This window comes from Aspergillus novofumigatus (assembly GCF_002847465.1).
Source record: "Aspergillus novofumigatus IBT 16806 chromosome Unknown P174scaffold_2, whole genome shotgun sequence".
NCBI lineage: Eukaryota > Fungi > Ascomycota > Eurotiomycetes > Eurotiales > Aspergillaceae > Aspergillus > Aspergillus novofumigatus.
The window spans coordinates 3181169-3204098 of NW_020194275.1; the positions used below are offsets into that span (position 1 = coordinate 3181169).

A 22930-nucleotide genomic window follows, 5' to 3' on the forward strand; every position below is an offset into this window, starting at 1 on the left:
AACTGCTTCAATGACCAATGTCACTTTGAAACCTGATTCCAGGTCACCGGATTCAGTCAATGCCATTGTACACCATCAATTGTCTACATACGGCCTGATTTCGCCGTGTCCTCGGTCTACGGACTCAGTCCGGGAACTCGAATGTCTTGAGATCCCGATACCCCTATTATTACTAAACGATATATCAGTAATTGATCGACTTGCAGGTGTGTATTGGTAGACGTCATCGAAAGCTAAAGCTGTCCAATGTCCTTTGATCGCAGCCACCACGGACAGCCATATCACGCTTCCTACAAGGTGTTTAGAAGGCCTAGTTCCGATCATGATAGACTGTCTCTAGCCAGACTGTCATCGACTCATGTTGTACCGAGTAGACGACAAATCATTTGCCTCGGCCATGCCTGGATCCATACCAGACGCTTGAGGCTGGTCTATCCGCACCGGAGCACGATCACGCAACGACAGTTGGACCGACCAGAGCCTGACATATCTTTCAGGGATGATGATTCCCTTTCTCCCCATGTGCCAAGACACCGAAAAGCGCCATCACAGTCCGGCGGTCGATCACTGCAGGTCACGTTGATCTGTTTCTACAAATTAGCGCAAGCCCCACGACCAGATTCTAGTTCGGGATGAGTCTATATCGCCTGTAGGTCTATCATTCACATGGATGAGCTGAATCCATTGTCCTTATTGATCCTGGTCGATTCAGAGACTGCCATTGCTCGTGCGTTCATGTCTCATTCAGAAGTCCCGCATTTGGCCCTGGCACAGTGGCACTACGTAATAGAGATGTACCCTGCTCCACTTCGGAGGCATGCGCCAAAAACGTTCTAAACCCACGATGATCCACAGTCTAGCGATGATTGACAGGCTCGCTTCGAGGAGACATTCCTAAAGAGGATAATGAGGTGGCAATGCCCTTTCAAAAATTCGGCGAATATCTTCCTCCATACAGGTCCTAGATTGAGCGCGTTCTGGATTTCGACGTACCTAATACACAGAGTATGTGTGTAGATTTGATGCTCTTAGGGACCCCCCATTGTTTTATCAATCACTGCACAAAGTTACTAAGGTAGTAAATCATCCGATGATCCGAGCAGTGTCGTTCGGAGTTTGACTAGTACCTGGCTTAGCTTTCGATGTGCCTGTTTCTCTTTCCAGTTGGAGAATCATCCCCGCTTCATGTCCAAGGAGAACAGCAAATCCACTAGTCCATCGTGACAACATGATAGCGCCGACACAGAACGCGGCCTTGATTCGACCATGCAGTCGTGCTGCAGGCGCATAATTCTCTTCCTCGCAGAATGATGGATACTGTAATAGCACAGCTATTTTCTACCAAGGGAGATTCATCATCCTGCGGCACTATGCTCCACAGTGAAATTATACAAGACGGCCGTCAACTTTTGTGGTCTATAGCAGATGAATTGTTGAAGTTATTTCATATTCCATACAAGTCCCCGAGCTAGGCAACCAATGATGACACATGTTGCTGTAGGTCTACTACTAGACTCTCCACTATCGCGAACTCCGTGGAAAGCATGCAACCCCGGGTTGAAGATCAGCAGCACTAAAGCTTTCCAGGGCAATGCGAACATATGGCAAGCATTTCCCGACTCGTGCGCTTGGGGATTTGGAAGTGATCTGACAACACTATTGAGCTCTCTACCGTGCCTCTGGTTCATGTGGGTGGGGAAAACAGTGCCGAGGAGGTCGTACAACCAAATCAAATAATACCTTAGCCTATGCCATACTCGAGGTCGTTTATGAGTACAAACAAACTCATGCTCCTTGACGCCTTCCTCTCACATAGGGTCTAATTGACCTGGCCGTTCCTTACCACTCAACGGGGTTTCCCGAGCGAAAGTGCTATACAACCTATGCAAGGAATCTGATTGATCTTGTCTGGCTTGCAGAAGGCCGGATATTGTCAACAACTACTCGAATCGCGCAACACACTCTTTTCGCAGTATTCAAGCGACACACTCATTTGACGACACACTCTTTTTCACACGTCCGAGATGCACGGGTCGTTAGGACATTTCGTACTATCTCGCGATGAGGACGATGGAGCATCACGGGGACAGCAGGCAGTGGTGGTAACAGGCGTATTGACCGGACTGGCGATTCTAATCGTTGCGATGCGGCTGTTTGCGCGGATCGGCTTGATGAAGCTGAGAGGTCGCGAAGACTACACGATTGTCGTGGCCCTGGTTAGTGAAGATTTGGGCCTTCCGATTGCAATCTACCACTGACTGGAATTGTTAAAAGGTCTTTTCCATCGTCTACTTTGCATTGGTCGTTGCCCGTAAGAATTTCGCAGTATCTCTCCCTGGAAAGAAACACATTGATCTAACTTTCACACACAGAGGTTCATTTCGGTCTTGGAATACATTCCGATAAACTTCCTACTGCTACACTGAAGCAGCAGCTCAAGGTGGGTGCTGCCAGCCTGATGCGTACGTCAATATGGTAGTTGACAATATCTGATATAGCGACTCTGGATAGCGATTCCATTCTACAATGCGAGTATGGCTTTTAGCAAATTCTCCATTCTGTTTCAATACTTGCGCATCTTTCCCAGCCGCCGGTTTCGATTTGCTTGCCACACCGTGGTGGGCATCGTCGCATTGTACTCAACGTGGGCTATTGTCAGCGCATTCGTGAACTGCGTTCCTATAGCAAGGTTCTGGGACCGAGATATTCCCGGGTCTTGTCTCAGTTTCGAAGCTGTCTGGTTCTTTAACGCGTCCATGAACATCGCTACCGATCTGACGCTGCTTATCATGCCGATGCCACTCATTTCTCAACTCCAACTTCCCCGCATGCAGAAAATTGCCCTCATGGCTGTCTTTGCCGTTGGTTTACTGTGCGTTTGCCCTGTATGGAACGGTCTGCCGGTTGCTTACGTTCGATAGGGTTGTTATCACCAGTATCCTTCGTCTGTCGAGTCTACGAACAGTCGCTCAAAGCCCAGACACGTCATGTAATGCTCCTTGCCATCTTCGTTGCATACAAAGTTATCTCTAACTGTACAACAGACAGCAACGTAGGTGCCGCCTACTGGACCGCGGCTGAATGCAATGTCGCCATCATATGTGCTTGCCTCCCCTTCCTTCGACCCCTTATCAGCCGCATCTTCCCCAGACTACTGTCCACCAAGAGCTACAACAAATACACGGGACAACCGACGATGGGTACAGCCAACCGGTCACGGAGGACTCAACTCTACTCGCGGGACCGAGACTATGGCCTATACACAATTGATATCGAAGCGACTGATATGAAGCGAGGATCTACGGGAGGCATTGAGGTCACCACAGAGATGACGGTACAGGAGTCATCGCAGCAGGATGAGTCGACGAGTCAGCGGCGGCTAGTGATGCAATAATAGCTTTATGCCGTGATGTTTGTTCAGCTTTATTTCTTCCAGATGCTTACCGATATTCTTCGTTATACTCAGCCTGGTTTCTTCGATGTACATATATCCCCGTTCTCTTTCTCGTCTTCTCTACTAGACGTTGACTTTACGTTGACTTCTCCTATAATGATGATAATAATGAATAGTGTGGAGCCCCAGAGTCGCTCACGTTTCCAGATCTAAGACAAAAGCTGTTGCCAACTTTACTCTTTACTAAGTATTAGCATTCGGCGGAGCAATCTTTACAAACGTTGACTCAGATCATGGTATATATAGCAGCTGCAGCCCTCTTTGACTGCTATTTCAACATCTAACTAGCAAGGATGATCCTTGCATGAATTAAACTACAGCAAAGTCAAGAGCAGTTAGCTGAAGCTTAACCCAGCCACAATGCACTTTATCCGCCACGATCAGCAACTTTGATAGTCAACATACCACTCACTAATGTTTCGAGCATGGAAATCATCAGTCAATTCGAGATGACACCGCAATCCATGCTGTCATTGAATCAACCACCATTATACTGGACGAATCTACATATCCGAGCGCAATGCGGTCACGCAGCGCTGAATCAGTGTGATCATGACATGAACTCCCTCAAATGTCGACAACTTAAAGCTGCAGATTTGAGTGGCTTCGGATCGGCCCGCCAGGTCGATGTCATGATGACCCGTCCACCATCTACAAGCACAATAGACACCAGCACACTCAACATGCACTCAGGAGCCAATTCTCGCTCAAGAACACCAGTACTAGCACAAAGAGTCCCATCGACATGCCAAGCGCCCTCCGCACCTTCACCCTCAACTTCGTCGGCGACGTCATGCTCGGCCGCCTCGTCGACCAACTCTGGCCCCAGCACGTCGACAACGCCCACGAACGCCGCATCGTCTCCTACTTCATCGAGCGCTACCCCTACCTAAGCAACTACACCCACCGCGACCCCTGGGGCTCCGCGCTACCACTCTTCCATAACTCCGACCTCAACCTCATCAACCTCGAAACCTCAGCAACAACCACCAACGACCCCTGGCCCAGTAAGGCCTTCAACTACCGCATGCACCCTGCGAACGCCGCAGCCCTGCGCGAAGCCCGCATCGACTACGCCAGCCTCGCAAACAACCACACCCTCGACTTCGGCACAGACGGCCTAGTCGAGACAGTCTGGACGATGAAGGAGTCCAAGATCGCGTTCGCGGGAGCCGGCGAGACAACAGACGAGAGCCGGCGGCCGGCAGTCCTGCATCTTCCGCGCTGCGCAGCAGCCGCGCATCACGGACACGCACACGCACACGCACAGGACGACCACGACCAACCGGGCAACTCATACAGCGTGCACGTCTGGTCGGCCTCAGACCATCCGCGCGACTGGGCCGTCGTGCCCAACTTCCACCTAATCGACTACTCAACTCGAACAAGAGAGCGCTTGCGCACCCTGCTGACTTCACCTTCGTCCGACACGCCCGGGAAACCCGCCCTCAAGGTCTTCTCCGTCCACTGGGGACCAAACTATACGTGGCAGCCGGCGGACAAGATCCGCTCGCTGGCACATTTCCTGATCGACGAGTGCGGCGTGGACATTGTGCATGGCCACTCCTCGCACCATGTGCAGGGTGTCGAGCGGTACCGGCGGAAACTCATCATCTACGGGTGTGGGGACTTTGTGGATGATTATGCGTTGAACGAGGAGTATCGGAATGACCTTGGGGCTGTGTGGAGGGTTTGCGTGAGGGAGGAGCAGGATGAGGAGAAAGCTGACCCGGAGACTTGCAGGTTGGTGTTGGATCGACTGGAGATCTATCCCACTCGTTGCGATCGTTTCCAGGTGACTTTGTTGGATCCGGACGATGATGATCATCTTTGGGTGAAGAGGAAGATTACCAGGTTGAGCGAGGATATGGGGACCAAGGTCCGTCAGGATCTAGGGAGAGAGCATCAGGTCGTACTGGACCTGCAGGATTGACTGATACGAGATGCACACTCGTCATTGGCAGTATCTCGCAGGGTTTCATGCCCAAAGACGAGTGGGATACAACCAAGTTTTATCATTAGGGACCCAGACCGTTATCTGGATCACAAGAAAGATTGTGATGTCATGATAAGAATTAAGGAGATTACCGAGATCTATCTAAATAAGACAATAGCAGTGAGCTCCCGTCTGTAGTACAACGCCAGAGTAGCTGAGATCGTGAAATTGGTAAGTGGAAGAAGGGTGAACAAATGGAACGACAAACGCCTCCGCTGAGGTTGCTCTGACAGGTCGCAGGAGAGAAGGTGACGATAAAGAAAGCTATGGGCTTTTCCGGAATTGCACAACTCCTGTGTATCTGGTTCAAACATGCTGAAATGGTATCTTGCCAACGAGGTGGATCTTTGCGCCGGGTGTAAGAAAGACAGAAAAAAGGAAAAGGAACAAGGGTAAGTCATGTGAGACGATAGTGAAGGGACTGCGCATCACGCTCCCAGTTCCGCCAACTCTCGCTCTTTAGCTCGAAGCATTTCACGCATCTCCTCCGCTTCACGCTGCAGTTTCGCTCGGCGGTCTTCTTTGAGGCTTTCAAGTTCAGACACGCCGGGTAACGGCTGCGACGGCGGATGAGGTGCCAAGGGTGTCGCTTTGTGGTGTTGCTGCTGACGGCTAAGAGCAGCGAGCGACAGGTCTAAGCGGGATTCGTCGTGCGGGCCTGACTGGTTAAGAAGAGTGGAAATCGAGCTGAGACGGCCCGGGGGAGAGGGGTTGGCAGTTGACATGATCGGGGAAGTTGGTTGGAACCCGATTCCAACGTCTTCGGGATGGCGGAAGTATCGGTGGATGATGCGGTCTCTGCAAGAGTTCGCTTCTTGGCATTGCCGGAAGCGCTGGGGGAGATAGAACGTCGACCGAACTGTGGAACGGGAGAATGACTAGGTGCGCTCAGCCGCTCAGGCTCCAGGAGTCTCGGAGGGGGAGGGTGATGCGGCAACGAGAGACTCCCGGTAGCACTGAAGTGCGTGAAATCAACGGGCGGCGGGGCAATGGCAAAATGTCGCTGATGGTTAGCCTGCAATGTTGGATCCGAACTCAAGTATCGGTAGTGGTCATCATGACCGTGAGCCAATACCGCAGGAGATGCCTCCGGCGACGCAGACGAACCGTTGGACGAATAGGTAGCTCCACTGGGAGATTGGTCTCTCAAGGCAGGCACAACACGTTTTCGTCGTTTGATGATGGACTTCTTCATCGTCGTGGGTCGGTAGCAACCATGCAATTTATAGTAGAGTCCTAATAGACAAACGGATGTTAGTATCTTGGTTTATCACAAGATTGGCGGGGAGTCAACGTACCACAAGCATTGCAAATGGGATGTCCATTTTCGTCCCGTCGCCAAAGTGGAGTCACAGTGGTCCCGCAGTTTTGACAGGAGACCAGCGTGTTTCCTCCTTCAACCGGTGCGCCATTCTTTCCCGCATCGTTTTCGGCTCCTGGAAGAGGTCGGTCGGACTCTGAATTTGTTGCTCTCCACGAATGGACGGGAACCGTGCCTCGAGCAGCGGACTTGTAAACTCGGTTGTTGTAGGCAGGGCAACCATCGCATCCCTCGGCTCCGCCAGTCCCATTGCAATTCCCTCCACCAGGACAAGAACCACCTCCGGAGTTAGATTGACAGTGGCTCTGTGAAGCCGATTCGCTCTGAGCATTTCCAGGACCGATTTGTTGCCCGCCCGCTTCAGAGCCCGGTTCCATTCGATTGCGCTTGGTCGGCCTAGCCACGTTCCTCGCTTTCAAGTATAGGCCGCATGCATTGCAAATCATCGCCCCCGTCGGTGACCGTCGCCATAGAGGAGTGCTTTTCGTCCCACAGTTACTAGAAATGAGAGTCAACACAATGAACTCGAAAGAGGATGACTGAGGAGTCTATAGATATACAGACCTGCAGGAATGTCCCAAGAACGATGTGTCCTTCTGCGCCTTTGGCGATGTCGAGGTCTTCTCAGCTGGAGGAGCGGTTCTTTGTAGTTCAGACCAAAGTTGTCCATTCATTGACGTTTCCATTTGATACCGAGCAGGCGCTGTTCCCTTCTCGTCCCGATGACGATCCGCGGTATGTTCCCGGCCAGCTTGGGCCGAAGATATCAGCTGTTGGGCAGCGTCCAGGTCCTCCGCTGAAGGGTGCCGCGTAACGACATCAGGGTTCCGAGGAAGCGATCGTACTGAGTCCATCTGAGGAACTGAAGCAAGCATCGCCACTATCAAACCCCACCTGGCTATATTCCTGTTTCTGGACGAGAATCAGCCCGCAAGGCGGCCGTTCCTCGGTAGCAATCGAGGCAAACGGGATAGCTGTGTCGCGGATGGCACGTCTCACCACCGTCCAAGGCGTAATGTATGGTATCACAGAAGTCAAGCGTCGGTCAGAATTATAGTACAGAAGAGGTAAAAGGATGCCCCCTAAAAAAAGCAAAGTCGTAGTGGAAAGAGGCTGCAGCTAGTGCAACTCAAACCCAACAGAGCGGTGCAGGGGAGTCGACTAGTGGTCGATCCTTGACAACTGCTGGAAAGGCGCGCAAGTGTCTCGAAAAGTTGAGCGATCAAAAAAGAAAGGTCGGCCAGAGTCAATACTCTGATTATCAATAACTGATCCGCCACGAAAGGTCCGCTTTGTTGGCCAATCCGAATGACAGGTCGAGGTGGCGATCCAGTCGGGTATGCCAAGTGGTCCGATCCTGTCAGATGCCCGTTCAGATAAAGGGTATGCCAAGTGGTCCGAAACTGAAAAGAGAGCTTGATGCGAAGAAACTATTAGAAACAGCGAAAACAGATAAACAGAAAATTCTCAGGTGCAGCAGCCAAGTGGTTGGGAGACGAGGGAGAAGGGCAAGAAGATAGGATCGGCGACGAGACGATCCACTCCGAGCAATGGAATGTCACTGGGAAAGAGTGACAGGTAGGGAGCTGGGAGTTTGGGGTATGCAGAGACTGGGACTAAAAGAGATAAAGGGGAAGACGAAGAGGAGACTAGCGAAAATGAGGAGTGGGAAAAGCTAGGAGAATCGTGAGATGCAGAAAGATTGATGAGATCGATAGACTGATTTGATTGATTAGACGGCGAAGTACGTACTTTGTAACGCAGATCAAATGATTGATTGATTGATAGATAGAGGAAAAGGGACGGAAGGGAAAAAAGTGGGTATTGCCCAGGCGGTCACGATGACGATAAAAAGCTAATGAGTAGAAGCTTTGGAGTTGACGGATTTGATGGAGGATGATGACAAGAGGGATGAGATGATGATGATGATGATGATGATGATGACGCGTAATAAGAATAATGACTCTTAGATGATTGTGAAAGACGACAGTTTGCCTGGTGTTGTTGCTATTGCTGTGCTGCTGCTGCCTGAGGTTGTTCTTATCGGTTATCGATCTCCCAGGGGGATCTGCTCTACCTACACCTGGGGACGACAGATCCTGTTGTGCTGCAAGTTGTCCAGATATCCAAGTGGTTGGGATACCTCAAGAAAGAAACTTGTTGGGTCCAGATGTTCGGTTCCCACTTTCGACCCTCTGTGCTCTTGACTGATGGTTCCTGATGCTTTCTTTTTCTCACTCATTTTTGCCGTTCGTTTCTTTTCCTCGTTGCGCCTGCTTTTCCTCCCCCGGATCGAATCATCTGGACCCCACCGATGCCTGTTCTGGTCTAGTCTTATGGGTCTACGAGGAATGCGCCTTCCCCCTTCGGTGAGTAGCGTATCTGCGATTGAATAAGCCTGTTTGTTCCTGCTGCCATTGGTGAATGTCATTCTATCCCTCATGTCAGCGTTTTTCTAATGATTCTGATTGGCTATAGATGACTTTCTATCTCTTCGCTGAGTTTCTAATCTATCGCATCAGCTCCACCCTCTGGGATTATTCTTACCTAACCTAATCTAACGTCTCGGCATTCGTAGCCTAAGCATTCAGGGTCTGTCGTCACCATCGACAGTGGAATACTATCATTCGTCACATGGTTAAATAGTAATCAAGAAACGTTTATCTGCTTTTTTAATGAGTTTTAAACATGCAGAAGGTCTGCGAGCCAAGCTAAGCCGCAAGAGGTTCTGTTGAGGTTAAAGATACGATACACACACCGTGGGTCCACCATATACTTCGAGGCTGGTATGCTAGGACTATAGCGGGACACGGCTTAGGCATCCAAGTTCATTATCATACTCGCCAACACCTAGGAGATGAGGGCAGGCGAGTAGGTTAAGACCCTCCCGCAAAGTTCCGCATGGTTTTGTGTCGGTGAAAGATCTGCGTTGGTGTTTGACAAGTACCCTTGCTTCGAGTATTGTCTCTTGTTAATCACGGCGCGCGCTAGCGTAGCTTTTCCACATGACAACTGATATTCAACCATATATTATCTACATATGTAATACAGGGTTCACAAGAAAAGGTATCTGCCCGAAAAGGACAATTCAAACGAAAACCAAGAGCTCCAAAGATTACAACATCAAGACTGTTTCAGACCAGCGTTTCCACTCAAAGTGAGATGGGTATACTGGTTCGACCACGTCACTAAAATCGCAGGGCGAATATATATCGTCACACTCGTCGATCATCGTCAAGCGCACTATAGGGACATCGTTCTTGGAATGCGGCAAGTTCTCAATCTTGCGGCTCAAAGTACGGTTTCTGGAGGACCCGAAATAACAGCAATCGCGCAGTATCCGGGAGATCAGGTGTTCCAGGTTCCGCAAAGCTTAGACCTGTTCCGCACCCCAGCCCTGGTCGGCCTCACGCATGTTGGAGGGAGGTTCGATGGAAGGGATGAAGTCCAGGACAATATATCCTAGACCGACGAACCCAACGATAGAACCGGCAATGTACCGCAGCACGTGGCCGTGCAGCAGGATCGATCCAACGAAGACGTAGACTGAGAATACTTGTCAGAATGCTACCAAAAAGAAATGCCAAGCCAAGAAAGCTCAGGAACTTACAGACACCTCGTCCCAGGAACGAGAAGAGGAAAGACGCATAGCGATAGACATAATCCGGAACAGTGGGCATCAATTCCAGGCCGCCGACGACTAAAAGACCGCCGTGTCAGCAACCAATTACTCTCCTCTGATAATCAGATCATATTGCCTGGGAACTTACCGAGACCGAAGATGATCACGTAGGCACCAACAATTACGGAACCTAGCGACGCAGGGAAGAATTGAGCGATACCACCAAGGATCATGATCACGCCAATTGCGATGTTGACGATCCGGCTGGAGGTTGTCAGTCATAGTCAAAAATCGGGCTCGTCACAATGCATTGAGATTAGCAGAGTACAGCGACATACAAGATGTTAGAGAAGTCCATTTTGAACGACGTTTGCACGAAGTATATCCGTCGGTGGTCGAGAACGAGTACTTGAGATTTCGAGGAGATATAATGAATCGAATCGGAAATCGCGAGGTCGAAGCAGGAGGCTGTAGCGATGTGCGCTCAAGGGAATGGCAGCGTTGAAAGCTTCGTCTGCTTGCTTGTGAAATCACCAGTGTCGCTGAGCGGTGAAACTGTTCGAATGTCGTAGCCTGCGCCGTCGAAAAAGCAGTTGCCCTAAGGTGAAAAAAAAATCGTTGATCGCGTAATGTATCTCAGAGTTCTCAATAATGCGATGGTCGAGGAAGACTCGTCAAAAGGTTACAAAGAGGATCAAAAGGAGGAGAGGTTGGGAAACCAAGGAGATTAGCAACGGATGGGGCTTTGGAGCTTCCTGGTTCCAGTTGGAGTCGCAACCAGCGGATCCGCCAAGCCCTTGACGGTGGCTGCCTCACCCGTAGCTACCAGCCACTGACTGCGGCCAAAGACATTTTCACGTGACAGAGCCACTACAGAGGTTTGACATCAACTAGCCCAAGCCGCCAAAGGCTTTACATACAAGTAAAAGCTATCAGATAGTAGATCTTCGTGTTGCAGATCCAACTTTATAGTGATTCAGTACTGAGCACAATAGAAGCCGTTATCTGGTATCGATAGTGAGCTTAAATAGCGGACCATTACTGCGGAGAAACACGGTTTCCGATATCATTTCATGGCAACCGCCCACCCACCACCTTGTGTCTTTCTTCCTCAAGACCGGTCATGGAATCTTCTTCAGTACGTGGGACATTGCCCTTTCCTGAAGAATCAAACCATGTCCGCAACATGAAACGATCAAGTCATCAAGGTCAAACGTAGAAGCACTCCCCTTACGAGACCAATGGATGAATGATATCTCTCCCGCGGCATGGTTTTTCTTGAATTGTTGAGCTAAAATTGACCACGTTCAATTCATACTGACGTTGCAGTTCCGGATAAACTGGAAGGCTGAAACACATGTGTGAGACCCAAAGGTATCAATTGCTTAACTGCGCTCAATGTGGCCTAAGCTCCTCATATGCGGAATCAAACTTCGTTAACCTCTCGTTGCTTCTTATCCAGCCGCACATGGGACAATCCATTTGCCAGTCTGCTCATCCTCATTGGGTCTCGATTCAGGCTTTCATAGATTGCCTCGAGATCTGTACCGATACCAAGCTCATCCGCCGTCTTGAGACTGCGCGCATCCAAGAAGGGGGTCATGGAAGGCCAAACGCTTTGTACATTGTTTAGAAAGAGATCGACACCAAGGTCACCCAATCCTTTGATCCCCTTGATCAAATCTCTGGTCTTTTTGCGGTCGTTCCCAGCTTTTTTCAGAAGATTATTAAGGTCACCGTCTAAGACAGTGGTCAACTAACTGGCAGAACCAGTCGGATCTCAAGGGAAGGGGATGCGTACCGTACTGCCCATTGACGAAGTCCGCCAAATCGCCCAGGTTTGTAGCACCTTGCTCTCGATAACGATTATACCCCCGTCCTTTAGCACCATCGTCCTTTCCTCCCAAGTACTTTCTCCCAGCTTTCGGATATCATGATAACCTTCGTCAATGAGCTTGCTCACCGCACGCTGCGAAAGATCATGCGAAATCGGCCGCGACTTCAACATCGCGTCAAGCACCATCGCAAGCACCGTCTCCGGAGACGCAGTGAGCGGCTCCTTCGCAAGGGAAGTACCCTCTAGTGGCTGCCGGCCAAAGTCCTCGATAATCTTGTGCACTTTCGGTGATTCCGAGGGTTTAACATGCCCCACATCTTCAAATTGTCCTTCAGCACCCTCCAAGCCGCCTTCTTCGTTTTGTTTTTGTTTTTGTTTTGCGCCCTTTTTCACATCCTCGTCCACGTCTGGGTCTTCTTTGCCTTTGTTGCCGTTATTCCATTCTTCGCTGTTGGTGTTAGGGTCCGCTTTGTTCTCCTGTTTAGAACTGGAGTTTCCACTGGTCGACTTGGATACTTTGTTTGGAGGCTGCTCTGAGTCGTCGCGATCCGATGTCTCTTGTACTTTGTGGTCTCGCTTGCGCTTCTCGGCGACTGGGACTGGGCTGCCGTCGGTTTCGCAGTCTTCTACGGCGGGAGATTTGTACTTCATTATACTCCGATTTTCTCTTCAAATAGGAAGCATATTCTCGCTAGGCCAACAAGCTGTTCAAAAGCCAGGGAAAATTGAAAGCTGTACTCGACAAGCGTTTTAATTTGACAATGGAAAACCCGGGGATGATTTCCTCCGACAGTGCCGACAGTGATGACGTCGAGATGATGGTGGGTGACTGAATGGTTCCGTTTTTTTGATCTGTCGCAGCACATTGGATGAGATATACTTTTCTCCTTATGCAAAATAAACACTTCAGTAATTACTCGTTGTAGTTACGTGCACTTATATACATTGTTGCAGCTGAAGTTGTCTGTATCACAACTTCGCTTTACTCTTGCGCTGCAAGACGTCATCAACCAATCTAACCGCCTCCGCGGCGCAACCGTATGAAGCTTGATATCCAAATCCTCCATGGCCATAGTTATGCACGACTGTTACCCCCTCGATCTTCTCCGCTTCAATACGAGTGCCGCCTTCTCTCAGAGGCCGCAGTCCGACCCCGTGCCGGATAATGTCCAGTCCTTCAATGCCCTGGCCCTCTTTAACGAGCTGCGGGCACAGAGCAACTGCACGCTTCATAATCCGAACTGCTAGGTTAGGGTCGGGCAATGGATCCCACTGGTTCTTCTGATATGAGCCGCCGATGACTGTTCCACCGCCAGCGGCTCGAGTCATCATGTAGACCAACTCGTCTTCACCATCATCGGACCCGGAGATGGAAAACATGGCTCCAGGATCGTTGCGGACGACGACGATCTGGCCGCGAGCCGGATATAGCTTCTCATCACATACGCCGCCCAGCTTTCTAGACGAAAGACCGGTGCAATTCACCACCACGTCGGCCTTCTTGCCGGAGTGGTGGGCGCTTGCAGCTTCCGTAACGTGCTTGAAGGCGGCTCTTTTGAATACCACCCCGTTCTTTCGGCATTGCCCAACAAGCCAGGGGAGATAGACGGCGGTGTTGATACAGACTGAGGTGAATTTCTGCGCGTTATCGATGCCAGGGGCTAGCTGGTCAGCTGGAATGCCTTTAAACTGATATGAACATCATCAGCCGGGCTCGTCATCAGTCTAAGGACCTTCCCGAAAAGACCAAAACTCACGTCCGGAACAACATCTTTGTACCACGGATTAGGTTGCACTAGTTCGGAGAACCATTGGCCAGTTGGTGATCCTTGGTCTTTGACTCGGTTGTATACAATCGTGTCTAGAATGGTCAGTTCGGATTGTATTACTTCGTTAAGCGCTGGAGGTCTACCTTGAAAATGGATCCCAGCCTCTGGGTGTTTCTCTGTCAGCTCCTTCAAAGCTGGCCATGTCTCTCGTTCCCACCTCTCATGAGGACTCCCGGATTTGCCCACACTTTCAAGCGATCAATCAGCGGAGGGATTCCAATTTGTCGGAAAAAAGACACCTACGGGAGATAGTTGGCTCCAGCCCACGGAGAACAGTATTCGATATCGTAGTCTCCAGGCATATGTTTGGCAACTACGGTGATGCTGTTGGACGCATTTTGAGAAAGGAGATATGCAGTAGTAAGCCCTGACACTCCAGCTCTATTCACTTGTTGTCAGCATGAGCTCTCCACTAAGTCCAGGTTACCTGGAATCATGGAAGGCCGCCGAACCGGCATACCCCAGAATCACAATGGTATTTGTAGCCATTGTATCTTCTCACTCGAGCGAGTGAGTGATTTAAGCAACCTTAAAGCAGCAGCGGAAGAATATAACAATAGATCTAAGGATTTCAGGACGAATGGGTCAATGAGTCAATGAGTCAATGAGTCAAAAGATATACTACTCTCAAGCGGGGTCTCGGCACTATCTTCGCATCACAGAATGCGAGAGAGGACTGATTAGATAAGAGATTGCCACCTCGCGGCGTAATTTATCTATGTATTGTTGACAGTAACCGAAGCATTCGCCTTGGTTTCGGCGGTGTATGAGCGGGTATTGTGCCTTACCTACCTTGCGGAGGTCCAGGCGCTTGTGCTTGTGCGGGTTACTTGTCCAATCAGCGCTTTCATAATTTGAAAGTTTTTGATCTTTTGTGTTGTTTCAACGTCCCATACCAATCATTTCAGCCTCCATCCTTCATCGAGTGCTATTAGCATACAACTTTTGAGGAAATGAATCAATCAATTGATAGAGCTCATAGCTGCCTAGTATTACGTCCATAGGTTAAAGAAGCACTTAGCTGGGATCAATGCATCAAACAATCAAATAATTGACATCTCATTGTATTCGCGAATACAACCCATTTCGTCATTGAGGAGATTTTACGTGTCAGCCACCAATCATCAGGCGTCGACAGGCTCACCGCCTCGACCCCAGCCAGGGTTTCTGTTCCACTTCTGCCACTTTTGTAACGTTTTCCTCCGCAAGTCCGGCCAAAAAGTCTCGCCGCGCGTGTGTTGTATACCAGGGCTATCTTCGCCCTGTAGCTATTGCTTCACTATTTTCCTTTGTTTTCCTAACCCACAAATGGGCTGTTGTCGTCTATTCACTTGCGTCCGTATTCTAGATGATATAGGCATTTCATCTCCCCCTCTCCTTTTCTCCTCCCTCCTTTCTCTCCTCCTCCCTTCTTCTCAATTCTTCTCCTGCCACCATTATCTTTCTCTCCCTACCGCTCCCGTACGTCGATCTACAGCATCAAATCGACTATGGCGCAAGTAATCGCACCAATGTCTCCTCTACATCATCTGCCAAGTCCTCCTCAGGGACAGTCCTTGGTCAGACAGACTACAAGCAACTTGCAGCGTAAACAATCCAAGTTTTCCTCCAACAATTCGTCTCCAAAACCAGCGGAATCAAACAACCCAGCTCCAAAGGAACAGGTTCCAAGAGAAAAGTCCACAGAAGAATCAATATCAGCCGACTCCGATTGCGAGGAATTAGCACCGAGGCGGTCGGCAGCAAAGATTCGAACCAAAGAAGCAGTAACACAAAGCCTCGAAATTCCGTGTCTCAATGAGCTAGGACTCTATGCTTTCCCTACAAAGGGTGATGGTAACTTCTCCCTACAATGAGTTCCCAGACTGTTGATTTTTCTTACTTGCGTTCATTCTGAGGTATGCTGGCATTCTACTATCGTTCCATACTAACAGTTTCCGTTCCCAGGCAACTGTCTGTACTACGCCCTGTCCGATCAAATGTACGGGAGCCCGGACCATGCCGACCAGATTCGTCTTCAGCTTGCAGATCATATTGCTGCTCACCGAGATTACTTTATAAACTTCATAGTTGCCGCCGGTGGAGAGCGGAGAGCTCCTAGACGAGCAGCTGCATCCAGATATTCTTCTTCGTCCAGATATTCTTCGTCCAGATATTCTTCGTCCTCGTCTTCGTCTTCGTCGGCAAGCCCGGCACCTCCCTCGTCTGAGGACATCGAACGCAGCTTCGAGTCGAAATTGGAGGGTTGCCGAAAGAATGGCACATGGGGTGGCTCCGAAGACATTCAAGCATTTTGCCAGTCATTCAAAGTCGACGTTCGCGTCTACAGCACGAAAGGCATTCAGACCTTTCGAGATGTTTATGCTCCGGGCAGTGAGGAGAGGGCAATTCTTCATGTCGCTTTTCACGTAAGTCAACTGCTTGTATTGGTCGTCGATCGTCGATGGACTTAGCGAATATTCGACTAACCTTCTCGTTGTACAGGACTTCAACCACTACTCTTCAGTACGGCATGTGGATGGCCCTCATACTGGACTGCCACGTATCCCGAAAATTTTGAAATCAGATAATCGGGCTTCAAACACCTCGCCACCTTCCTACGCTGGAGCGAAGCGCTCCGCTGATGAAAGTGAGGATGAAGACGCTCGCCCGGCTGTTCACCGCAAGAAAGTCCGAGTTGGGGCACCAGAGAACAAATTGACCATGAAGTTACGCAGTCGGTCTTCCTCGCGGGCCTTGTCTCCTTCCCTTGTGGGCACAAAGCGCTCCACTGGGGAGGCTGCTCATGAGGATTCTCGCCCTACCCTTGGATCGAAGCGCTCCGCTGATGAGGCTGCGAATGAGGATCCTCACTCTACCCTTGGATCGAAGCGCTCCGCTGATGAAAGCGAAGATGAAGATCCTCGCCCGGCTGTTCGCCGCAAGAAAGCCCGAGTTGGGGCACCGGAGAACAAACTGACGATGAAGTTACGCAGCCGGTCCTCCTCGCGAGCCTTGTCTCCTTCACCTGCTAGCATGAAGCGCTCCGCTGATGAAACTGTGGAGGAGGACCCGCGCCCTACCCTCCGAAGGCGAAGACTTCGCAATCGCATTAGCACATAAGAAACAAGGCAGCTACAGTCATGAAGTGCCATCAGAGCTGTCTCTGTCCACCAAAGTTGAGCACTTCGTCGGTTTAAATCAGGTGGACAATCACTTCTCCCGGCTGTTCGAGGTGACAGTCTGCAGTAAGCGGTGCTTTCCGTACAGGATATCCCTCATCTACACTGCGCCCACAAACAAACAAGTGTCATGGCCCCATACCAGGCGGCGCATGGCCTCTACTACGATATGAAATCCGTGATTCTCCAAGATCACGGTTACTGGGAGGGCTCATCGTCCCGACGCCCACACACGAAGTTACGACATTCCACATTACTGGCTTTCTCTCGCCTTTTACTCATTGCATTGGGAGCAGGTTGGATCATTTCAGGTTGCTTTGAGCATAAGGTTCACACTTGCTACTTAGCGCTGGGCGGTTATTCTCGTTATTTGAGAGGCATTTTTCGATGGTCTGGTTATCATCGTTGTCAACTCTGGTGGCTTTCAGTTTCGCTACGGGTTTTACTGCATCAGTACACGATACCCCCATGGCAAGGCGTTTCTCCTTTTCTTTTGCTTTTTCTTTGCATTGGGTGTTGACATAATAAACTGGCTTGGCTAGAGCGAATCTTGTCGGCTCATCAACGTATTAGAATCAAGCATTTGAGGGTGCCTGGTGCACTCCTCCTTCAGATGGCTCTATGTTCTATTTTGCTTTCTCTTGTAATGAAATCGCCGTCGGTTCGGCTTGTAGAGATTTTGACGTGTATAAAACGACTGATAACATGCCTCTGGCATATCAAAGCTCCACATAACCGTTTTCTTACATATGAAGATTCGATATCATTGAGAATGAAACATAATCCATACTGTATATACATGCAGGTTTGTACCGGTTGCCTTTGAGGTATCATTATGTACAGAACAAAGGAAAAGTGAAGGGCCCCATCATCCATCAATTCTGGCGAGATTGCAGGAGAGATATCTATGTATCTGCCGATGACTCGATATATATATGCATACGAATAGAATGGCCCCTCGGACTGCTGAGGTATACCCTCGAAATCTTCGTCATCTGAGCCATGCTCGAGATTCATGCCCTCATCCACTACTAGTGGACGGGTCCGTACGGATGAGCGTCGACTATGTGGTTTCGCGTTGGGTGAGGGCGTGGCGAAGCGCTAGTGATGGCGTCGGTGCCCGTTTGGGCGACAGATCAGGGGCAGAATTGTTCTCGACGTGAGTGACGAGCCAGTATGCCTGTGCTCATTCGAAAGATTGAGTTCAAAGTCGCTTGCGGCTGACTGGACCCTGTATCTCAGCCAACTGTCGCGTTGTGTTGGAATGTATCTGGCCTCAGCCGTATGTTAGGGGAGTAGCAAAGATGGTAGAGATCGTCCACATATGTGCCCGAGGCCGAGTCGCCAGCCAATACGGTTGTTTGTGAGGCATGCCGACCCAGTGTGGGCTGGGTTGACAATTCTGCCAGTTTCGCGATGTCCACTTTCACTTCCTTGCGAACAGTGATTTCTCCGAATGGCGAATGCTCCGCAAGAGTCTCCTGGGACGTTGCGCTCATTTTATCGCTGGGCTGTTTGCGGGACGGCCAGAAGCGACGAGGAGCACGAACGGAGGTTGCGATTTCGGAGTCGGTGGTTGAACTGGAGCGGGCGTTGGAATAGTAGAGCTCTTGACTCAGCTCTTTTGCGAATCCGTCGCCTCCTGTGAAACCATCGTTCACTTGCTGCTGCACCCTGAAGAGACGCAGAGGCGTGAAGGTAAAGTCCGGGTTGGAGATTTGGGTGTCCAGCGTGCCGACAACGCAGAATGGAAGAATGATGCAATTGTTTCCGTCCGAATGGCTTGAAGGGCGACACGGAGCAATAAGAGGGCGTGCCGAGAATCTAGATGCCGAGTTGATGTCAGGTGGCATGACGGACGAAAGGTTCCCCATCGCTTGGATCAGTTGTTGGCGAAATGCGTCAGCGTCCTTGTATGCGCGCGCTGTCTCCGACTTCAGCCAGTTCAGGCACGTTGACACGGTCCACCCTTCCATGTGTGACAATAATTCCAGATGAGCAATCTGGAGACGTTTCATTGGCAAGGATGAAGACGGTAACGGGTTGCTGACGCCTTTGGCAGTGAGTACTTCGAAGTTGTCATGAACGGTGGGGCGCATGACAAAAGAAACCAAATGAACTCCTGGTTCAAAATTCCGACCGGAGGTGGCATAGTCTCGCATATCCCTGAGATGAGCGGCCAAAGTCATGGACGGTATATGGACACGGCGAGATAGCACGGGGATAACGTTCTCAATTGCTGTAAATCGAAGCCCTGATGCTGCTAGGCGGGCAGCTTCGTGCTTACTCAATTGCCGGACAGTGAACATCATCTGACCCTTATTGGCACTGAGCCGAGAGTATCCCATCGCTCGAGAAAAGCGCGAGACTGGTGTCGTAGTGGTCAGGATGTCATCATACAGCACGCCCATGTCCGGAAGAGGCTGTCGCAGTTCCTCGGCCAGGTCCTGAGCGGTTACACAGAAGTGTTGTTTGAAGAACCCGTCAAAATCGCCTTGCATCTCCGTGTCCTCGTCGGTTGCTCCACCTTGCGGGGTGAACTGCTGTTTCGCAGCTTTCTCGGACTCGATTCGACTTCTCATAAAGGGAACGACATCCGTCACGAGTTTCCAGTTTCGACTTGCACGGAATGCCCAGAGGAAGGCCGAATGCGTTCTTGTAAGGTCGTCATCGTTAAACGTCTACCAAGTAGCAAGAAGATTAGTATGGTCTGAGGGTTCAGTAGAATCATGAGTTGGGCTCCTAATCCGCTGACAACGTACCTTTCCGCGATAACGATCCACGATTTTCCTACTCGGAAGACCTGCATGCGGAGTCACCATGACTCTACCGGCTGGGTCGAAGAAGGCACAGCTCAAGACCACTTGGCGCGCCTTTGTTCTCGATCGTCTGCGGTCTCCGCCGGCCGCGATGGCACATGCTGAAAGAACTGAGCAGGAAACACATGCCTTATCGCATTACCTCGTTAGTTTGCTTGTCGCCGACGATGAATGGAGACAACGTACCAGGACCGCACATATAATGACAGTTTGGCTTCGTGAAAGTTGGCCGCCTTGCTTGACGGATTGATCATGTTTTTTGTAAGATGTACCAACTGCAGCAGTCCAGTGCATACCAGAGACAGCGATGGCAAGTAGGCAGCCACAGATTCCCCGTCTCCACCAACTGTTCGTCCATGTAGCCCTCCACCGAAAGAAGATTCCCAGACCAACAGTACTGGCAAAGACGGCAATGATTGCGGCTCCGACTATATGTGCAACCTTGTAGCTGCATCGGTAATTGGCGATGCCAAGCTGACCGATGTAGTGCATTCCGCACACGGAGCTGCCCGTTAGGGTACCCCCATAATGATACGAAGATAGCCAGCCTTTTCACTGGTTCCTATCGCGTAGAAAGCTGCAAGGAGGACGACCACGGGAAGGATGAATGAAACTCCTGTGAAAGTCACGCTATACACAATCTGGATTTGGGGTGCTCCATCACCGAGGACGATTGCTCTATTGCCAATGAAATGCATGCACCAGATGCCGATGCCGCCCATGGTTACTGAGGATGTGAACAGAAGGTACCTATAATGTTAGACAATTAGATGAAACTGTACTTCGAACAGTAGTCATACCAGTTATATAAGCCGGACTTCGACGTCCGTCGGTGAAGAAGTTCGAGGGTAGTCGCACACCCCATCGTGCTGACAACGTAGGAGAGAAAGATGTAGCCTGCCAGATAAGATACGGCAACGGGCAACCCGTCAGGGTGATCGTCTGAAGCCGACATTGTCAAGGTCGAGCAAGATCGGGATTTGACTTAGCACGACGGAACTGATGTGGGAGTTCTCAGCGCATCTCAGTCCGTAAAGATGCTCAAGGAACGGCTAGAAGGAAGAACAAGGAGCGACTGAGGAGTGGGCAAAGAACGAACAAAGGCGACAGTGACAATCAGATCGTCTAGGCCAGGGATCTTAGAGTGACTGGAGTCAACTATATGACATGTGAGATCACCATGCTTCAAATGTGCCGGTTCCAAACAGCGAGTGCTGCAGCTTGAGAAAATTGGGAAGGAGGGCCAAGTATCTATATGGGGCTTCTCATGACAAGAGGCGCTCTGAAGAAAAAGAGGAAGCCCAATCTATTTGCTACAAGTTCATTGGAAGTTATCAGTCTCCAAGACAGCACCGGTCCATACGGCTGGATCAGTAGCACGAGGGGGCCAACGGGGACTACTCATTGTTAGGTACTCCGTAGATGTCGATAGCGGATCGAAGTAGATTATTCGTCAGCTGGTGATTCTCGAGGACCAGGAAAGGTCCGAAAACTGGATCAACAGATCGGATCGTAGTTGGCTAACGAGGGAACGATGGAGAACAGACTTCGGTACTTAGTGAGTTAGTGCTGACTCCAGGCCTGTCCAACGACCAGGAAACAGGCACCTGGGTTCATTCTATTGGCCAGGTTCATATTAAACAATCAATTGTTGCCAGCAGAAGGCCAGGGTCTGGACGACCAAGGTCTCAGAGGACTGCCTCGGGTCGGAGCTTTGGGCCAAGATTTCAGACTTCGAGACTCCCTTGCGGACCCGCTACAATCGAATTTCAGCTGCGCGATGACTAGGTTTCAGGCCGGAATCATTGTCTTAAAATTTTTGACTGTGGGTGCACAGAGGAACTCTGTGTGCAATTTAAGAGCTTTGTTCGAAATGAAGTATGCCTGGCTGGATACCACTTTTGTTTGTCGACTCCATTTGAGACTTATCACGAGCCAGATCGGTTGATGCTCGTGCGTTCCACAGATGGAAAACTTCTATCCCATGGCCCAAGGATGCTATGGGACCTTCCGAGGAACCTGTCAAATAATGGCAGACGTAGTGGAGACCGAATGACTCGAAGGATGATATGCTAAGTCAAATCTGTACGAGCAAAATTTAGCGGGTTGCTAGTTTGCTTCATTATCAGACAGTTGTAGCAACTAGTCAGTCAGCGAGTAGCAGAGGCTGTCTCATGTTCTGAACTTTTGCGGAGACAGGAGTACACAAACAAGTCTTTGACCCTTTAGAACTAGAAGTCGAATGGCTAGTGCAAAGCCAAGGAACTAGAATCGAGAAAACGCTGTGGGAAAACTTCGGTGTTGGGCCACTGGCGAAACAAGTATGTTCCAGGCAGACTGTCACTGTCATGTGCAACTGTGAGTAAATGAAAGCCAGTTTGAAGGGTGTGGGCGAGTCCAAAGCTGATCTCATAACACCGATTGAGTGTTAGTGACTTATTTGAGTCAAGAAGTGTCCAGTGTCATCTGTTTACTGTACTCAAATCTTAGGCTGAGCGAACAGGAAGATGCACGAGCAAAGGAGAGGTCCCAACGTACGCTAGCCCATAAGAGGTCTAGCTCATATCAATCCATTATCAATAGAGATTTGGCTCCTTGACACCTGAGGCCAAGGGCCATCCTAGGATGTTCGATTTGCTTGTCTGAATTCATTCCAGTCATCTGCCTGGTCATTTAGTCCTTGACGTGCTGAGACAAGCCACTCAATAGCGTCACGAAGTTGAAAGCGATCATCAAACTATATTCAAATTGCTAGTCTTTGTCTTGTTCTTTTCTTTTCTCTTTCTTCTAGGTTAGGGTTTCCACTTTCAAGTGGACCAGGTACGTATAATCTCCACCCGATCTCGCAAATCGAGATTGCTGAAAAGCAAATCTTTACAATGTCTCACAGA

At 50.0% G+C, this 22930-nt stretch overlaps 9 protein-coding genes across 9 annotated transcripts; 4 read left to right on the top strand and 5 right to left on the bottom strand.

The window, feature by feature from the left end:
* Positions 1–2024: 2024 nt before the first annotated feature.
* On the top strand, positions 2025–3394 carry P174DRAFT_458068 (PTH11-like integral membrane protein; the record flags this gene model as incomplete). The annotated part of the gene is made up of 6 exons (XM_024829616.1): positions 2025–2216; positions 2275–2311; positions 2373–2440; positions 2499–2872; positions 2922–2989; positions 3045–3394. The coding sequence occupies 6 exons, from the start codon at positions 2025–2027 to the stop codon at positions 3392–3394; spliced, it is 1089 nt and encodes a 362-aa protein (XP_024685998.1).
* Positions 3395–4199: 805 nt separating this feature from the next.
* P174DRAFT_458069 (CapA family protein) lies at positions 4200–5387 on the top strand (the record flags this gene model as incomplete). Its single annotated transcript, XM_024829617.1, has 1 exon — positions 4200–5387. The coding sequence occupies one exon, from the start codon at positions 4200–4202 to the stop codon at positions 5385–5387; it is 1188 nt and encodes a 395-aa protein (XP_024685999.1).
* A 697-nt stretch (positions 5388–6084) lies between these two features.
* On the bottom strand, positions 6085–7646 carry sreA (siderophore transcription factor SreA; the record flags this gene model as incomplete). The annotated part of the gene is made up of 3 exons (XM_024825537.1): positions 6085–6686; positions 6749–7269; positions 7336–7646. The coding sequence occupies 3 exons, from the start codon at positions 7644–7646 to the stop codon at positions 6085–6087; spliced, it is 1434 nt and encodes a 477-aa protein (XP_024686000.1).
* A 1006-nt stretch (positions 7647–8652) lies between these two features.
* P174DRAFT_439183 (uncharacterized protein) lies at positions 8653–8983 on the top strand. The gene has a single exon (XM_024826732.1). The coding sequence runs from the start codon at positions 8742–8744 to the stop codon at positions 8976–8978; it is 237 nt and encodes a 78-aa protein (XP_024686001.1). The 5' UTR covers positions 8653–8741; the 3' UTR covers positions 8979–8983.
* Positions 8984–9772: 789 nt separating this feature from the next.
* Positions 9773–11121, bottom strand: P174DRAFT_439184 (TVP15 family protein). The gene is made up of 4 exons (XM_024826733.1): positions 10732–11121; positions 10542–10657; positions 10382–10471; positions 9773–10317 (listed from the first exon to the last, which is right to left on the bottom strand). The coding sequence occupies exons 1-4, from the start codon at positions 10749–10751 to the stop codon at positions 10145–10147; spliced, it is 399 nt and encodes a 132-aa protein (XP_024686002.1). The 5' UTR covers positions 10752–11121; the 3' UTR covers positions 9773–10144.
* Positions 11122–11440: 319 nt separating this feature from the next.
* Positions 11441–12926, bottom strand: P174DRAFT_510431 (uncharacterized protein). Its single transcript, XM_024831674.1, has 3 exons — positions 12282–12926; positions 12195–12246; positions 11441–12133 (listed from the first exon to the last, which is right to left on the bottom strand). The coding sequence occupies exons 1-3, from the start codon at positions 12879–12881 to the stop codon at positions 11820–11822; spliced, it is 966 nt and encodes a 321-aa protein (XP_024686003.1). The 5' UTR covers positions 12882–12926; the 3' UTR covers positions 11441–11819.
* Positions 12927–13199: 273 nt separating this feature from the next.
* On the bottom strand, positions 13200–14548 carry P174DRAFT_385274 (FAD-dependent oxidoreductase; the record flags this gene model as incomplete). The annotated part of the gene is made up of 5 exons (XM_024823243.1): positions 13200–13919; positions 13988–14091; positions 14143–14246; positions 14303–14440; positions 14520–14548. 5 exons carry the CDS (start codon positions 14546–14548, stop codon positions 13200–13202), a joined length of 1095 nt encoding a protein of 364 aa, XP_024686004.1.
* Positions 14549–15570: 1022 nt separating this feature from the next.
* P174DRAFT_418380 (OTU domain-containing protein) lies at positions 15571–17161 on the top strand (the record flags this gene model as incomplete). The annotated part of the gene is made up of 3 exons (XM_024824687.1): positions 15571–15895; positions 16007–16467; positions 16544–17161. The coding sequence occupies 3 exons, from the start codon at positions 15571–15573 to the stop codon at positions 17159–17161; spliced, it is 1404 nt and encodes a 467-aa protein (XP_024686005.1).
* An 801-nt stretch (positions 17162–17962) lies between these two features.
* On the bottom strand, positions 17963–21423 carry P174DRAFT_510433 (putative MHYT domain signaling protein). The gene is made up of 5 exons (XM_024831675.1): positions 20840–21423; positions 20561–20789; positions 20226–20513; positions 19983–20168; positions 17963–19901 (listed from the first exon to the last, which is right to left on the bottom strand). The coding sequence occupies exons 1-5, from the start codon at positions 20992–20994 to the stop codon at positions 18459–18461; spliced, it is 2301 nt and encodes a 766-aa protein (XP_024686006.1). The 5' UTR covers positions 20995–21423; the 3' UTR covers positions 17963–18458.
* Positions 21424–22930: the final 1507 nt, after the last annotated feature.

What these genes read in the sequence shown, in the direction of transcription:
- P174DRAFT_439183 (XM_024826732.1), top strand. Translation starts at nt 8,742, where the DNA reads ATGATTGTGAAAGACGACAGTTTGCCTGGTGTTGTTGCTATTGCTGTG.
- P174DRAFT_439184 (XM_024826733.1), bottom strand. Translation starts at nt 10,751, where the DNA reads ATGGACTTCTCTAACATCTT. An exon ending in ATGGACTTCTCTAACATCTT is followed by an intron (nt 10,658 to 10,731) that starts GTATGTCGCTGT and finishes GACAACCTCCAG; the next exon opens with CCGGATCGTCAACATCGCAA. An exon ending in GTTCCTGGGACGAGGTGTCT is followed by an intron (nt 10,318 to 10,381) that starts GTAAGTTCCTGA and finishes AAGTATTCTCAG; the next exon opens with TCTACGTCTTCGTTGGATCG.
- P174DRAFT_510431 (XM_024831674.1), bottom strand. Translation starts at nt 12,881, where the DNA reads ATGAAGTACAAATCTCCCGCCGTAGAAGACTGCGAAACCGACGGCAGC. An exon ending in CTTGGGAGGAAAGGACGATG is followed by an intron (nt 12,247 to 12,281) that starts GTGCTAAAGGAC and finishes CGTTATCGAGAG; the next exon opens with CAAGGTGCTACAAACCTGGG. An exon ending in CTTCGTCAATGGGCAGTACG is followed by an intron (nt 12,134 to 12,194) that starts GTACGCATCCCC and finishes CCACTGTCTTAG; the next exon opens with ACGGTGACCTTAATAATCTT.
- P174DRAFT_510433 (XM_024831675.1), bottom strand. Translation starts at nt 20,994, where the DNA reads ATGTCGGCTTCAGACGATCACCCTGACGGGTTGCCCGTTGCCGTATCT. An exon ending in ATCTTCGTATCATTATGGGG is followed by an intron (nt 20,514 to 20,560) that starts GTACCCTAACGG and finishes TACATCGGTCAG; the next exon opens with CTTGGCATCGCCAATTACCG. An exon ending in TGGATCGTTATCGCGGAAAG is followed by an intron (nt 19,902 to 19,982) that starts GTACGTTGTCAG and finishes GCTACTTGGTAG; the next exon opens with ACGTTTAACGATGACGACCT.